This window comes from Helianthus annuus, chromosome 10, assembly GCF_002127325.2.
Source record: "Helianthus annuus cultivar XRQ/B chromosome 10, HanXRQr2.0-SUNRISE, whole genome shotgun sequence".
NCBI classification, from domain to species: Eukaryota; Viridiplantae; Streptophyta; class Magnoliopsida; order Asterales; family Asteraceae; genus Helianthus; species Helianthus annuus.
Window position 1 is genome coordinate 151,132,211 of NC_035442.2, and position 17,953 is coordinate 151,150,163.

A 17,953-nucleotide genomic window follows, 5' to 3' on the forward strand; every position below is an offset into this window, starting at 1 on the left:
TATTGCACCCACCGGATACTCATGGAGGATGATTACAAGCCGGTGGTGCAACCCCAAAGACGCCTCAACCCTAACATGCAAGATGTTGTGAAGAAGGAGGTTCTAAAACTCCTAGATGTCGGGATGATATATCCCATTTCAGATTCACCATGGGTGAGTCCTACTCATGTTGTCCCTAAGAAGGGAGGGATGACCGTTGTCATGAATTCGAAGAATGAGCTTATCCCTTCTCGTACGGTCACGGGTTGGCGCGTGTGCATCAACTACCGAAAGGTGAATGATGCCACCCGAAAAGACCACTTCCCATTGCCCTTCATCGATCAAATGTTGGAGCGTCTCGCGGGTCAACAATTCTATTGTTTTCTCGACGGTTTTTCCGGGTACTTCCAGATCCCCATTGCCCCGGAGGATCAGGATAAGACCACCTTCACATGCCCCTAAGGAACCTATGTGTACCGACGCATGCCATTTGGGCTATGTAACGCTCTAGCTACCTTTCAGCGGTTACCTCCACCCACTAGTGTGAAAATATATACCATTAGTAGGTTACCTCCACCCACTAGTGTTAAGTCGATTCGGAGTTTTCTAGGTCATGCGGGCTTCTATAGACGCTTCATTAGGGATTTCTCTAAAATCACTCGCCCCATGACCTGTCTTCTAGAGAAAGATGTTCCATTCGTCTTTGACGAGGAATGTCTTAAGGCCTTCAACTTCTTGAAGGAACAGCTTATGAGTGCACCTATTCTTATCTCGCCCGACTGGAACTTGCCCGTTGAGCTCATGTGCGATGCGAGTGACTATGCCGTTGGAGCGGTATTAGGACAAAGAAAGGACAAGCACTTCCACCCCATATACTATGCGAGCAAAACGTTAAATGATGCTCAAGAGAACTACACCACCACGGAGAAAGAACTCTTAGCCGTAGTCTTTGCTTTCGACAAATTCCGTTCATATTGTGCTATCCAAGACCATAGTTTTCACCGACCATTCTGCGTTGCGTTTTTTTTCCAAAAGAAAGATGCCAAACCCTGACGTATTTGGTGGATTCTATTGCTTTTAGAGTTCGAAATCGAAATTAGAGACAAGAGAGGGGCCGAAAACGTAGCAGCCGATCATCTTTCACATTTAGAGGACCCTAGGAGAGAGGAGATTCGTGAGGAAGAGATAGGAGACACATTTCCTCACGAGTCTATTGAGTTTGTAGAGGCCGAAAAAGAGGGATTGCCTTGGTTTTGTGACTTAGCGAACTATCTATCTAGTGGCAATATTGTGAAGGGAATGACCAGACAACAAAGGAGGAAATTCCTTAGTGAGTCAAAGAAGTATGTGTGGGATGATCCTTTTCTCTTTAGAAAGGGGGAGATAGGATACTTAGGCGGTGCGTGTTGAGAGAGGAAGGTATGAACATCCTTAAGCAAGTACATGAAGGCCTCACGGGAGACCATCATGGTGCATACGCCACCGCTCAAAAGGTGTTTGATTGTGGTTTTTATTGGCCTAACGTACTTCGTGATGCCGTTGAGTTCGTGAAGACATGTGATGCTTGTCAACGAACCAGCAACATTTCAGCCAAAGATGAGATGCCTCAAAACCCAATCCAAGTGTTGGAGGTTTTTGATGTTTGGGGCATTGATTTCATGGGACCCTTTCCCGTCTCAAAAGGGAATCGTTACATACTTGTGGCAATTGACTACGTGTCTAAGTGGGTAGAAGCTCAAGCTCTTCCTACAAATGAAGACCGAGTAGTCTTGAGTTTCCTCAAGAAACTCTTTTCCCGCTTCGGTACACCTAAAGCTTTAATCAGTGACCGTGGTACTCACTTTTGCAACGCATTGATGGAAAAATTGCTTGCACACTACGGAGTCACTTATCGTTGGTCTACCGCATAACATCCACAGATGAGTGGTCAAGTGTATAACGTTAATCGTGGTATCAAACGTATCTTGGAGAAAACCGTTGGTAAGAATAGGAAGGATTGGTCCGACAAGCTTGACGATGCATTGTGGGTGTTTCGAACCGCCTACAAAACGCCTTTAGGAACCACACCATTTATGATCGTTTATAGAAAAGCTTGTCATCTTCCCGTAGAGCTAGAACACCGAGCACTTTGGGCCTTAAAGACCGTTAATCTTGACATGACCGAAGCCGCTAGGAAGCGTTTCTTTCAAATCCATGAGCTTGAAGAGCTTAGGGATGCGGCTTATACTCGATCGTTGGGAATTAAGGAGAAGACGAAAGCTTCACATGATAGGAAGTTAAGAAACATCAAAGAGTTTAGCAAGGGTGATAAAGTACTTCCCTACAATTCAAGATTGAAGTTGTTTGCAGGGAAGTTGAAGTCGAAGTGGTCGGGACTGTATATGGTTCATTACTGTTTCCGTACGGAGCGGTGGAGATTATGGATGAGTCGGATGGCCGAAGTTGGAAGGTGAATGGCCACCATTTGAAGCACTACATTGGAGGAGCGATAGACAAGAACGAGATGGAGGAAACTCCTCTCGAAATTCCATCAAAAGCCGCCACTTAGTGTTTTGGGATGAAATCCCAAGTGTAGAGTTTGTACCGTTTGTAATTTCGTGATTTTTCGTATTTTTTCGTATTTTTTCGTATTTTTTCGTATTTTTTCGTAGTTTTCGTGTCTTTGTTTTGTGTGTTTGAGTAATTTTGCAGGAATCGTACCATTGAGGATCTCAAATTGCGAAGAAAATGACATTCCCGGTAAGTCCCAATACTTAGAAAAATTTGGGATGGTTTTGGGAAGGATTGGTAAGACTTGAAAAAATTTCTAAGGCATAAAACATGAAAATTTACGCAACCTTCTGCCCAAAACACGCCCTCGCGTCACGCCATGGTGAAAAGGACTTTTGGTCGCGCTACGCGACCCCTCAGGCCACTTAAACCGTCTGAACCTACATGTGGCGGTGCGCGACGATGGTGATATTTATCAGTCGCGTAACGCGACCCCTCACCTGAACCCCTTTTTCTTTGAACCACCCTGTGGCGCTACGCCACAGCCTACCCATTCTTCCGTAGCGCGATGCAACGGAGTCCCAGATAGAATAAAAAGCCCCTTTTCATTTGTTTTCCCCAAAAACTTAAACAACCCTTATCCCCTAACTCCCACCGCCGAACATCACCCCAAACCCTTCACCCACCCTTACACCACCGTAACTCCACCATTTTCAGCCATCATGTCACCCACGTGACCGGATTTCATCACTGAGCAAACCCCACCATAAAAAAACATCATCTAACCGCCGGTCTGCTCCAATTCGGGACTCACCCTTTATGAAATTTTTTGGTTTTTCTTCAAATTTCTGGCGAATCTGGTATGTAACTCTTGCTTATACTTTTCTAAATTTCAGTTTCGGGTCTTTGTATGGTTTAGATTGTCTTAGTTTTGTGGTTTTTGGTGTCGGGTCAGTCGAGTAGTCTTAGTTCAGGTTCGAGTCAGTTTTTTTAAGAGATTTAGGAGTCGGGTCAGTGTCGTTTTTGTTTGATTATGTTGCAGGGTTGTGGGTCCATGGTTTGGATATATATATATATATAGGGAAAGGATCTATAGAAAACTTATTTGTAGTAAGAAAACCTAGTAAACTCTATGATAACCATTGATCAACATGATCCAATGGTTGAAATTATTAGATAGTAATTTCATTTAAATTTAATACCATTTAAGTGGCTGGATGGGTATTTTGGTCAAGACATTACACAAAGTACATAAGAAATAATATTAAATAACATTCTCTTTCCACCTTTCATTTCACCAACATTCTCTCTCCACCTTTTCTCTCACCAACATTCTCTTTCCACCTTTTCTCTCACCAACATTCTCTCTCCACCTTTTCTCTCACCAACATTCTCTCTCTACCTTTTTTCTCTCACCAACATTCTCTCTCTACTTTTTTTTCTCTCACCAACATTCTCTCTCTTACTTTATCTACAACTTTGTTTTTCATTCAAATTAATTTTAAATTTCATATTAAGTAAATTCGTTTCAATTATGACGAGATTTTTTTTGTTCGTCGTTATACTAGTAATTGTTGCATATGTAACTAGTTGATATGTGAGACTGGTATAACAAAATAAAGGGGAGACATGGATTGTATAAAGAGAGACAAATAAGGTAGGGCGTCCAGCCACTTCTCACACCATTTTTCTGGTTTCACATCGTGGTGACTGATTTTCAGATCTGAAGCTATGGTGACAAATTTATAGATCTGGAAACGTCTTGTACCAGCAACCGACTTCTTCCAACAACCAACAACCAACAACCACTAACACAACCGTCTTCTTCCTTGTCGGCGGTAAGTAAAACCGGATTCGATAACACCACCAACAGCCACTAACACAATCGTCTTCTTCCTTACCGACGGTAAGTGAAACCGCTATCGTTAAACTTTGTAGCCATCAATCAGTAAGTGAAACCACCAAGTGTACTTTAAACAAATCGTCTTCTTCCAACAACCACTGTCGTTAAATGTTGCAACGACCAATCGGATGTTGTGATTGCTGAAACCACATTCGATTAGTGGCTAATCGGTTATTTTGTGGGATATGATTTCAATCAGTGGCTAATCGGTTATTTTGTGGGATATTATTTTTTGGGTCAATGTGGCAAGTGAAAAAACGATAAGAAAACAATGATGAGAGGAATTGAATGTATTAATTGTCTAGGTGAAAAAAGGCAGGTGAAATTGATATGTTGTATACATTTTAGCATTGTATTTCATATTTTGTATTTTTCGAACGTTTAACATATGTTAGTTTGCTTGTGCAACTTAATTTGATCTCTTTTTTGTTTGTTACATGTGTTACCTGGTTTTCCAGGTAACATGTGTTACAATGCTATATCCTATGCAACTACTTTGTGTAACACGTGTAACACATGCTACATCTTGTTTTCTCTATATAAAGGTTACATGTGGTAACATGTGTAACGTGGCTATACAAGTGCTAGCCTCTGGTGTAGAACATGCAACTACTCTATGTAACATGTGTAACACATGTAACATCCTGTGTTATCTAAAAATATGTTACAATCGGTGTAACACGTGTTACAAATAAAAGATAACATGTGTAACCTTGCTATGCAAGTGTTGGCCTCTGGTGTAGATCACGTAACTACACTATGCAACATATGTAACTTGGTTGTACATATGTTATCCACTTTGGAGTAACACATGCAAAACATGGAAATTGATAAAAAGATATTATTCAATCAAAACCTTCATGAACATATGAGCCCATACGTGGAAATGTTTGACCTTGATTGGTACGTGGTGGTAATGACAAGTCGCCATACTCATCACTCAATTGATCTATAAAAATGGTGGGAGCGATAATTACGTAGCGTAAGGCTAATTGTGACAATTTATACACATTAAAATAATTGTAGCATAGAGGAACCCTTGTAGCATATACAACAAATATACTAGTTAAAAATGTTTGAATATGTTGTGACATATGTTAAACCAATATGAAGTGGGTTTTGATATGTTTAAACCTTTGTAAGATGAGGGTGGAACAAAGATCCCAATATATAACCATGTAGCAAATGTTCCAAGCAGTGTTGCATGTATTAGGAGTATAAAGTGGCGTACAATCCAACAATATTACATCATTTATGGAGTAAAAAAACATGAAGGTGTAAGAAGATCAGGATATGTAACTTGTGCCATAATCCCACCGTTTAATAATGTAACTTGTGTTACGAGTTTCAAATGTAACTTGTGTTACATTTAACTTTCTAATATAACACATAAACAGATGGAAAAGGAAAATTTATAAGGGTGCAAACACTTCAAATGTAACTTGTGTTACGTGTAGCTTCCTAATATAACACCATGAGGTTAAAAAACACATTAACATGTGTATACTCAGGTTGTAGGCCAGAGTCTCTAACATAAGGGTGTAATGTGTATATTATGAGCATACATACGTTACCACTTATGTAAGACATGTAACTCCATGTATGTAAACATATGTTACATATGTAATTTTACTGATATTACTTGTTTGTTTACTTATATGACATTTTGGATGATGTAATGTTGTTACATATGTAATTTTACTAAGTTTAACTTGACACCAAACGGGCTCACATATGTAACACATGTTTATAACATATGTTACACTATGGGGTAATATATGTAACACGTGTATAACCATCTTACACATGTTACATATAGGTTTTACATATGTTACAATGTCACTGTTACACATGTTACATATAGTTGTTGCATCAAAAAAAAAAATGCCTTCCCAACAACATCCGTATTCATACTAACAATGAAAATAAAAATGAATTTTATATCAATAGTTGTAATGCTTCTAAAAATGGCCATCACAGCAACATCCATCTTTACAACACATAACAGCCAACCAAAAAACACACCATCGTCAGCATGAAAACCTGATGATGCGTTGTAATGCTTCGGCGGGCTTCGCTTCTTGATAACCATCTTCATCTTGAACACAAAACATCGTTTTACCTATGAATAAAACAAGTACATCAATATTAATCTTCTATAGTTAAAACTTATTAATCTCCTATGTAACATGTGTAACGTGGCTATACATGTGTTACCTCTCTAGTGTAACACATGTTACAAACATGTATTACATATGTGCAACCCCCCTTTGTGTCTAAAAAAGGGTTGGGGTAACTATAAGTAACTTGTGTAACGTTGTTACTACATATGTAGCTAATTATCCCACAAAAAACCACGACTTTTTATTTGTAAAATAAACGAGATATTCCGAATAAATTATGAAGTTTATACATTTTGTATCATTTTTATATATTACCTTTTAATGATGTTATGGGTAACATTTAATGTTATATTACCCTTTTCTGACATTATAGTTTACGTGTTTCATTGAATGGTTTACAACAACATTTTTATGGTTTACTTTTAATGATGTTATGTGGTACATGTAATGTTATATTACGTTCAACAATACTCCTCTTTACGTGATGTAATACTTCTTCAGATTTTAAGAGAATCTACTTATGTTAACATATGTAACATCTTCAGTTGGTTCCTGGAAGTTGTAATGTAATACATAAGGTAACAAAAGTGGCAAAAGTGTTTTATGTGAACTTAAATATATAAAAATGATCCAAAAACTATTATAAGTTAAAATCTAGCTATGCTTTGCTTCTTGATAGCCATCTTCATTTTGAACACAAAACAACCATTCACCTATGAACAAAACAAGTACATCAGCATTAATCTCCTATATGTTATAATTCGATTAAAATAAGACAGGTTTAACACATGTTACTCTAATATGTTTACCTAATAAGACAGGTTTAACACATGTTACCCTAATAAAGACAGGTTTACTTAATATGTTTTTGATAAAAATAATGCAGGTTTAATACATGTTACCTAATTTGATAAAAATAAGACAGGTTTAACACATGCTAATCTATTTTTCTGAGTTGAAATTGCACAGTCTCCTACACAGTTTATGGCCATTATTCTCAACATGTTTTCAAACAAAAAAGCAAACAAACCAACAGTTCATCAAACAAGCTTTCGTCCCCTAGAATATTAAGTCAACATCCTTAGCATATAACAAAAGTCGAATTCGACATTATCTCAGCCAAGTGAACATCTCAATCCTAACTTTTATAAAACCAACTCTCTAATAAACGAATTAAGCACATAACAATTGTCATGGGATCCTACTTGAAATCTTATAAAAAATCACAACATCAGTTATGAACAAGAAGACACATATTTCTACTCTCATTCAAAACAACTAACAATTTTGTATCAGATTAAAAGTCGCAAAAACACGAGACATTCGAAGCTAAACACCTACCGATCGACGAGCGATGAGACAGATGGTTGTCTGTTCTGTCAATCATCGGAAAAAAAAAACCGTAATAACTACATTTTCGGCGACATTTATCGGAAAAACGGAGGAAACTTACTTGGTTCTGCACTTGCTTCTTGATTTCTTCCATTTCCGGTGACATTTACCGGATGATAACAACCGAAAATGTGGCTCTCATATCTAGGGTTTTCCTCCAAACAAAAAGCACCGTCGTTTTTTCTTGTTTCTCCAATGATCGTCGTACAATTTTGTGCTCAAATGATCGCCGACAATGTTTGGATCTGCAGTGCTCTCTTCTTCTTCTCCGGTGGGTTTTGGGGTTTTGAATGTTGAGAGAGAAACAGTTGAGGTAGAAAGAAAATGGGGGTTTAAAATGTGAGGTTGGGTATTGACTAAAAAGGTGATGGATTGATGCCTGAAAATCAGCCATGAAAGATGGGAGAAAGCAAAGGAATTAGGGTTTTTGAAGAAGAAAGGAATGGGGGATAAAGAAGGAAGAAAGAGATGCAAGTTCTGTATATATTGTTTGGTTTAAAAAAGTGATGAGATGATGGGTAATAAATGACTTGATGGGATGGGGAAGAGGGTGAAATGATGGCTTGAACAAATGACTAATTTACCCTTTTAACATGTGTTTAAAGATATGATGTGGATCAATCTTGACCACACAATTCAGGTTTGCCAAGTTTTCTAGATTAAATGGGTTTTTTCATAGATACTTACATTATATATATATATATGGATTGGTAGAATGATAGTTCCTGTGTTAATTTTGGGCTTTTACTCAGTGAACTTAACATTACATATAGGTTGTGATAATGTCGTCGTTGGGTGCAGATGGATGGTTTGGGCGTATGATAGCTTGATTTGCAGACTTTGAACGTCACTTGTCAGTATTAGGCTTTACTTAGCAAAACTGGCGTTATGTCTAGGTTCTTTTCGTGTCGACTATTCGGAGCGAATGATTGTTGGGTTGGGATTATTGACCTTGAATTGATGAATATTGGTGGTTTTGTAAGACATTGGCGACTAAAGTTCGAACCTTGCATTCAGAATGAAATTTTTGCAAATGGAAAACCCTCCTTTAACTAGGCGGACTTTTTCAAACGCAAAAAAATTTGATTTTAAAACTAATAAACGGCTGATTTTTAAGCAAGGTTGGACTTCAATGTCTTGATTAGGCAATATTGTTTAATTGCGGACAATTAAAGTGCCGAGGGGGGTAGTGTACATTGAGTCCAGTTTAGTGTCTTTGTGTTTTTTTAGTCAAGTTTTAGTCTTTTTAGTCCTTTTTAGTCCTTTTTAGTCTAGTTCGAGTCGTTTGTAGTCGGTCTTGGGTTTACTTGCACGTACAAGTGATTTAGGCTCGCTCGTACTCAATCTCCATTCGGGCGAGTTTAATTATCTCTTAGCATTTATAAAAAGGTAACCCGTTTGTTTTTTATTTCAACTTTATTTTTCAGAATTAGCCGCGAATGAAATGCTATACGGCTATTCTAATTTTTTCGAAAAAAATTTTTAAAAATCCAAACAAAATATAAAAATTTCAAAAAAGTTAAAAAATGAAAAATACCAAAAATAGTTTGTTATTACTGATTGTTTTCTTGTTTTGTCTTGTTTAATATCTGTTTTGTAGACATGGCTAGCAGCTCACGTAGGGGTAGGGCCCAGAAAAGGGGTGCGGATCAGACAGCACCCCAGCAAGATCCGATTCCACAGGAGACCCCGATTATACAAATAGGTGCCAATGATCCAAAGCTGAGAAAACTTAAGTACCAAAGGGCTCATGAGTTTATTCCAACACAGAAAGTTAATCGACTCGACCACCCGTTACTACAGTTCGAGCCGAGTACACCGGAATGGGATAAGTATGATAAGTTGAGGAATACGGATTTGCTTCAGCATAGGGTAATAGACTGGACCTGGTTGGACGAAATAGGTTCAAGGCAGGTAGTGTTGGACCTCCTGGGTCCAAAGTTGACTGATGCATTAGAGTGTACTCAGGCTCAGTATGAGGAGTTGGTGCTGGAGTTTCACAACACATGGAGACACAAGGAAGGAAAGTTTGATAATGACACAGCTGTGTCCTTCAGTCTGGGTAGGCAAGTACTTGAGATGAATATGGCGAGATCCGATTCCACAGGAGACCCCGATTATACAAATAGGTGCCAATGATCCAAAGCTGAGAAAACTTAAGTACCAAAGGGCTCATGAGTTTATTCCAACACAGAAAGTTAATCGACTCGACCACCCGTTACTACAGTTCGAGCCGAGTACACCGGAATGGGATAAGTATGATAAGTTGAGGCATACGGATTTGCTTCAGCATAGGGTAATAGACTGGACCTGGTTGGACGAAATAGGTTCAAGGCAGGTAGTGTTGGACCTCCTGGGTCCAAAGTTGACTGATGCATTAGAGTGTACTCAGGCTCAGTATGAGGAGTTGGTGCTGGAGTTTCACAACACATGGAGACACAAGGAAGGAAAGTTTGATAATGACACAACTGTGTCCTTCAGTCTGGGTAGGCAAGTACTTGAGATGAATATGGCGAGGTTTGCCATTGTTTCGGGGTTTTATACTGGGGAGGAGGTGAAGCAGCCGGGATTTGTGACTTGTCTGCGAGGTGCATATTCTACTGTGAGGGATCACAGTGTTGGAGGAGCTGAGCTGCGAAATTTCTAGAAGACGATTTCCGACCACCCATTCGCAGTTACGAACCTGATTACTTCGGTTCGTAACCCAATTTATAGGTATGTTTTGAAGATTTTTTCTACTACGTTGGTGGGGCGAAAATCAGGGGAAAATAAGGAGAATTGGATCGAGTTGTTCATTCTCATGTGTCGGGTGGAGAACAGGGAGATGAACTTAGCTACGGTGTTAGCGGACTCATTCAGTAGGGGACGTCGAGGTGGTCATCGGGCTGGGTTGGCTATAGGCCCATATATTACTTAGATTGCACAGGATTTGGGGGTGTTTAACAAGTATGTCCCCCAATTTCTACATGAGGGGCCGAAGACGATGACATTTGGGATTAAGGAGTTACAGCAGGCTGGGATAGTGTCGTATACGAAGCCCTACGGCTGGGAGCCGATTAGGTAGGGCCCACAGGTGCAGCCTCCAGAGGGACAACCAACTGAGGATGTGATGATACAAATTGACCCTACTCGCCGACAGCGGCCACAACAGCGACACGAGCGGCCAGCGCCACAGTACCCCCGTAGGCAGCCACCACCTGAGCCACTTACTTTGCAGTCGCTCTCTGGCTATGTGGAGCAGAGATTCGACAGGTTGGAGCATCTTATTCAGTCGATTCAGTTGGGTCAGGAGAGGCAGGATGATGCTCTCAGGTACATGATGAGCACGCACAACATGGGGATTCCAGATTTCTTCCAGCCGAGACAGCAGGGTGGCTCGGCTGGTGCTGGTGAGAGGTTTCACCTGGATCCCCCATTCCGTGTATTTGGAGAGGGCAATCTGGTGCAGCTGGATGACAGGAGGGCAGTGAGGAGACTGCCAGCGAGCATGAGGAGGACTAGTGTGGGGATGAGATGAGGATGCAGTAGCTGACTATATCTTTTGTTTTACTTTTCTTTTATGCTGTTTTTTTATCCTCATTTGTTGGTTTGTACTTATACTGATACACGTTAAACAGGTTGGTTGGGCAGGATGGGTTGGTTTGTGTTGAAACTGAATTTTGGATGATATATATTATGATCTTTTGGGTAGTGTTTGCTTATGATGTGATAGGTTGATGTTAGTAGCCGCTTTCGTTTGCGTGTCCGAGATTAGGAGCTGTTTGCTGAGCGCGTTTCGAATTGGAGGGCTTATGTGGAAACGACTGGCACTTTGACAGTCTCACATATTCAGCTAAGTCGTTTCCCTTGTATTTTTTGTATTTATTTATATATTTCGTTTTCAGTTTTTATTTTTAGGTAGTTTTGAGTCGTATTTCCGTTCTTGCATTAGGGACAATGCAATCTTCAAGTGTGGGGATGGGATACATGTAAATAATCTAGTCATAAATATTTAAAAATCCAAAAAAATTAAAAAAATTGAAAAATTCAAAAAAAAAAAAATTGAATAATCAGAAAAATGTCTTTCTAATAAAGAAGTTTGCAAATTAACACAGAAAATGATAGAAAAGATGAGTTTTTGGTTGGGTTCAAATAATAATAATATGAGATTAAATAAATCAAGTTTGTGTCTAGTTAGGGATATGTGAATAGGCCCGGGTTTGGTTTTAAGTCCCTTTGAGTTAATATACCTTAATTGTCGGTCTACTAGTGGGTTTTTGCCTAGGAAATATGGGAGATTGAAACCGCCAATAAGAGTATAAGGGACACTGTTATAAGTTAAAACCACTAGAATTTTGTAATCATGAAAGAAAAGAAAAAAAATAGAAAAAAAAATGAGCTAGAAACTGAATGTAAGTAGCGCAATTCTATGTAATCTAGGCTGGGGATAGCGACTCTACAACCGGAATACCGCTAGGATGTGTGAAATCGAACTTGCAAGTAAAAAGTACCAAAGCCTAAGTAATCGGAATGCCTCTGGCTTAGGGAAAGCAACGTATACGCTCGTTAAACAAAAAAAAGAAAAAAAAAAGAATGAAAAGAAAGAAAAAGTGATGAAAAAAAATGAGAAAAAAAGTGTGAATTTAAATTCTCTTGGTTTTGATATAAGACAGTTGGGAATTGGTCCAGTGATAGTTCCTTTGGTTCTATAAGCTTGAGGCTGGATTAGGTGGACCGTAGATTCTATTGTGAGACCCTAGGTAGATTGACCGCACTTAAACTAAATTCACATGATAAGGGCTTAAGACCGATTTGGGTTTAAACGGACAAATATATTCGCAATCGCGGCTAACGCAAGCTTTGGTTTTAATAAAATATAAATATGCTTTTGACCCGAGTAACTATTCATCTCTAATTCCGTTGCATAATTCTTTTTCGAGCACGAAAAAAGAGTAAGTGTGGGGATATTTGATGTATTGCAAAATACATCTCTTATTCGTGTATAGTTTCTATAGTTTTCCGTTATATTTAGTTCTGTTTTTGTTAGAATGTGCATACTTTGATAAAATTTTGTGTTTCCAGGTCGTTTGTGCTAAAAACATTGAAAAACTGAAGTGTTAAAGGTTGGGAAACAAGTTTAAAAGAGTTAGAAAAAATTCTGAAGTTTTCGGATGTTGAAGCTGGGAAAATTACGCAACAGTTTGTGAACTACGCCACAGCTACACAATATTGCAGTCACGCCCCGCCACCATTATTTTAATGATTTCTGGACTTTAAAGGTGTCGCATCACGCGACCTCAAGATCGTTTACCCGTCACACGACGGGGTTGTTGGACGACTTTTCTTCGTTAACGATTAGGGTTACGTATATAAACTCAAGAGAATCATTACTAAACCCTAGTTACGAATTGAGGACATCATTGGCGATTCTTGGAGCATTCTTAGAGCAATTTTGAAGGTTTTGAAGGATAGAAATCATCGGTACGAGTTCGGGACGAAGAATTTAAGACTTGCTCGGGTTTTCCAATTCCTTGTTTGTTGACTTTCTTTCTTGAAATTCGTTGTCATCAATTCTTACTTGAACATCTTGGATTTGTTTTCGTTATTTGACATGCTTGGCTAAACTTTTAAGCCACCTAGACTATGATGAATGGATTTATATAAAGTTTTAACCTTTTTTGTTAATTGCATGTATTTTATGGGTTGATTGTGTTTAGTAAAGAGTTTGATTTATTGAATTGATGTGCATGCGTACTTTAATCCAGTTTATTACTATCAATTGCTTCGTGTGAATCTTGGTGGTTGTCCGCTACAGAATAGGTTCATGCTAGTGTCTTTGACCTTTAGGGAGAATTGGCCAATAAACCCTAGAAGTGATAGTTAGTAATTTGCTAGGTTTTAGTGTTCTACTAGTCCTAATAGCTGGAAGGTGAGGGGCTATTGGTAGGTCTTACCCGGCGAGTTGCTTTAGACAGTCTTTGGAAAAAGTCGTGCCTTAGTTGCCCTGTCAGTTTATTAGTCTATCAAGTCAAGTCAATAAATCCAAACTACCCTAGATCTATAATTGGAAAAGAGTAGGTCAACATTAGGGTACTTACACAATAATTAGACAACTGGAAACAAGTATAATAACCGGTAGGATTAACGGCCTAGGTAGTGCCATAAGTTTCACCTTGAGAAGGGTTGAGGGGCTTAGTTGGTGTCTTAATAGGTTTAGTACCATAAGATCTCGGTTCCATAAATCATGCAGTTAACCTAATCGGTAATTCTTTAAAATCAATCCAGGATTCTAGTCTAGGTGGTCTCGTTCATCATATAAGACAAGTCTTCGCCTTATTTCGTATTAGCTTAATTTTAGTTTAATAATTAGTTTAAATAGATTTCCTTAGATTTTCAGTAACCCCCCCCCCCAAAACAATTAAACAGTTTGAGTCGTGTCTGTCAGTGTCTGTTAGAGTCTAATTAACGTGATTAATAGAGTCCCGTGGTTCGATATCCGGACTTCCTTAGGTCATACTACAGTGATCGGTACACTTGTCGGTTGTGTGGTTCAGGTCGAGTCTAGATTTAAAGCTTTTTAGTGTCTAGCTTAGAGAGTCTAATTTAGTTAATTTTAATAGTCTGTTTAGCACACATCACAGGCCATCAACAATACCGTAGCTGAATCCGGTATTGGTTTTTTGAGATATTGTAAATAGTTCCTGGACTTCACCTTTTTGATTTTGGATCTTAACAGGCTTAAGATTATCCATATCCAGATCCAATGCAGATGATACATCTGATGGCAGATGCTAAAAAACAGAAAATTGAATAATGAATTTTATAAAATATTGATATATAACTGAAATTGTTGAAATAACAAAATAAGGTAAGAACTGCAAAAACTTACAAGGCTGTGTTCAGCTTGTGTGGTGAAGTGTAAAACTGGCTCTGAAGTGAATGATGCCAAATGAACCTTTTGAACTTTACACGGTCTATCAACAACTTGTTTATCCTCTACAATGGTCTTGCCATGAAGATTGCGCATCTTTTCAACCAAAGTATATTAATTTAGTCTATAATAACTCTGAATTCTTGAAGTTTTGTAACTTTCTTTATCAACACAAACTATCTTGTCATCTCAGCTTTGAAGTTTAAGACTCAATCAATGCGAAGAATATCAACATATCAAAACAATAATAAAATGGGCAGTGTAAAACTAATAAACGCTTACATTAGATACAACACTTGGAGAAGCAGGAGTGTCATCAATAGAAAAATCTTTAGAGTGAAGTTGAGGATCATTAACATCAGCATTTATTTTTACAGAATGATCTTGAGACCACAAAAAAATTTAAAAAAACCGTGTTATACTTATTGTACAATATAATATATATGTATATGTTTATATACAATACATAAGTAAAGAAGGAAAATTTAAACTTACAACACTTTTAGCATCTGACTCATCAACCAGAGCCGCTACCTTTGCATCGAATATGCCATCATCAACAGACTATATTTACAAGAATGATCATATATAAGAAACCGTATTTTAAATCATAATAATAAGTAAATATTACATGTGTATATATACATTAAAAATATCTTCAAAACTCGTAAAATGCGTAGAATTAACAACTGTGGCTCCAGTCTCAGCATCATCTAAAGCAACTTCACTAGAATCCAGATCTTGTTTGCGTTTAGTCTACAATATGTCATTTCAATAGTTATTAGCATAATATAAAAAAGTTACTTATCAACATCATGTTATCAAATAGATGTATATTAACATCGAATTTTTATACTGCAGCTAATAAGTCAAGGCCATCATCTCCATAAATCGAATCATCCAAAATAACAACATCAGCTTTCTTGAAAGAAATTTCAGTTCCAGTTTCGGGATGGAAAACAGAAAGCTCAAGCGTTTTAGATGCAATCATGGTGAAAACCAACCAAGATTCAGCTGCTATCGGAACTTCTTCAATCACTTTTAACCATCCATCAGTAAAATCGCATCCGTCGGTCCATCCTTTCATCATCACATTCCAAAACCTTTCGCCAACATAGATAGTTTCCATCCCATACTCGTAAATTTTTACCATAGAATTGTTTCCAGAATTTCTTAACAATTAGCTATAGAAGAAGTAAAAAATAATTAGTGTAGACTTACAAAATTGATATGAACTGATGATTAACAGAGGTTAAAACGGGTTAGTCAACAAAAGTTAAAAGGAGGGTTAGTAAAAAGGGGTTCCAGTATTTACACGCAACCTAACCACTATTGTCTATCAACTGTTACATACCTCTGTTGCTTTCCAATAGAGGTTTCCTAACAATTGTCATCTATTATGCCCAACAGAGGTTGCAACGTGGACAGATGTTAACTATCAGATGTTAGTCGACCGATGTTAAAAGAGTTAGTCAACAGAGGTTAAGATGATAAGGAAACAGGCGTTTAAAGGGCAAACAAATGTTAGCAAGTTGTTGAGCTAGCAAAGTCAACAAAAGTTAAAAAGGTTAGTCAACAGACGTTAAGAGGATAAGGAAACAGACGTTAAAAGGGCAATCAAATGTTAGCAAGTTGTTGAGCTAGCATAAAATGTTTACAGTAAGTAGGATAAAATGTTTACATAAGAGGATAAAATGTTTACAGTAAGTAGCAAAATAATATATACTTACTTACAGTCATGCCAAGTTCAGGTCTAATATTTGCTTAAATGTACGAATTCTCGTAGACATTTTCTTTAAAACATGAGACAACGAATGACAAACTTCCAATAGCTTTTACCAATACAACATCTTTGATTTTCAAACAACAATCTCTAACCAACTTTGTCCATCCATTTGTAAATATACAATTATCATCTCTCTTCCTTACTCATATTAACCATGTTTTGTCACCATCAAGTAGTTCTACAGTTTGACCGTAGGGGACCTCCTTCCCCCACAACAAATTCTCAAAATCTAGTTGTATATTCTTCAACGGTAGTTAGCAAACATCTTGCATCAAAAATTAATGTACACTGCTAATAGTAGCAAGAAAGTAAAAAAAAAACATACCAAAAATATAAAATCATCTTCATTAAGATATTATAAAAAGGATAGTATTTGGTTGGATGGATTCATATCTGCAATAAAGAATATAAACTTACAAGTTATAAAGATGAACAACATCCAAGAAAACTTATAGACAAGCAACATCATAAAAAAACATCACTAACTTCAGTTAATCTAAATCAACACTTAAAAAACAAAAGTACCAAATAGTAACAGGACTATTTGTATAATCACACACTTAGGGTTTTATAAAAATAAAGCACAAAACGAAAATCATCATCTCTCACAACAGTTAAGCAAATCCATAACAACCAAAAATTATATGGTTGATTTATCAATCGTAATGTAGAAGAGGACATCAAGAAGATGCATGCACAAATTGTCACAGAGAATGCCATCAGTAACTTCATTTAAGTTAATGAAGTACTTAATCAATAAAAGTACACCAGATTACAACAACTATTATGAGCGAAACAAAGAATATGAAATGCCATTTATGAGAAATACATACTCATATATCAAACAACGACAATCTAACGTTTATAATACAAACAATTACATCAAAGGAACAATACTTGGTTTTATAGTGTCTAATCTATATATGCAATAGACCCTTTCCGATTTTGATAAGAAGCTTATGTGAGAAAACTTCCGAATGTGTTTTGCGATGCTTATGTACAATAATGGAGTTGAAATGAATATTAAATGGAGTTAATCAGATGCTCCATTTACACTGGTTTGGTGCATTTAAGTTTTGTAAAATTTATACTTTACCCCCTTTTCTTTAAAATAATGTAATTTTAGCATATTTTACCACTGCTTCAATATAAATTTAATGTTAAATAAGAAAAGCTTATGTATTAATTCATGCATTTACATAATTAAAAATAGGTTTTTAAAATCCCAATATTAAAGACTATTATATATCAAATAAATAAAGAATTACATAATGGATAAGAATCTTACTTTCAAAAATCCCAATACAATCTTTTCTCTTCTTCTTCTCTGGCGAAAAAACTATTCAGTTTCTTCTTCTTCTTCTTCAGAC

The 17,953-nt window shown here is 37.3% G+C and overlaps 1 protein-coding gene across 1 annotated transcript; it reads left to right on the forward strand.

Annotated features, from left to right (window-relative positions):
• The first annotated feature begins 645 nt into the window (after positions 1-645).
• LOC110882826 lies at positions 646-1,389 on the forward strand. Its single transcript, XM_022130749.1, has 2 exons — positions 646-946; positions 1,061-1,389. Exons 1-2 carry the CDS (start codon positions 646-648, stop codon positions 1,387-1,389), a joined length of 630 nt encoding a protein of 209 aa, XP_021986441.1.
• Positions 1,390-17,953: the final 16,564 nt, after the last annotated feature.

Bases quoted from the DNA above. Each gene is read 5' to 3' on its own strand.
- LOC110882826 (XM_022130749.1), top strand. From the start codon at position 646: ATGACCTGTCTTCTAGAGAAAGATGTTCCATTCGTCTTTGACGAGGAA. The intron at 947-1,060 runs GTTCATATTGTG...TATTGCTTTTAG, and splicing joins CTTTGCTTTCGACAAATTCC to AGTTCGAAATCGAAATTAGA.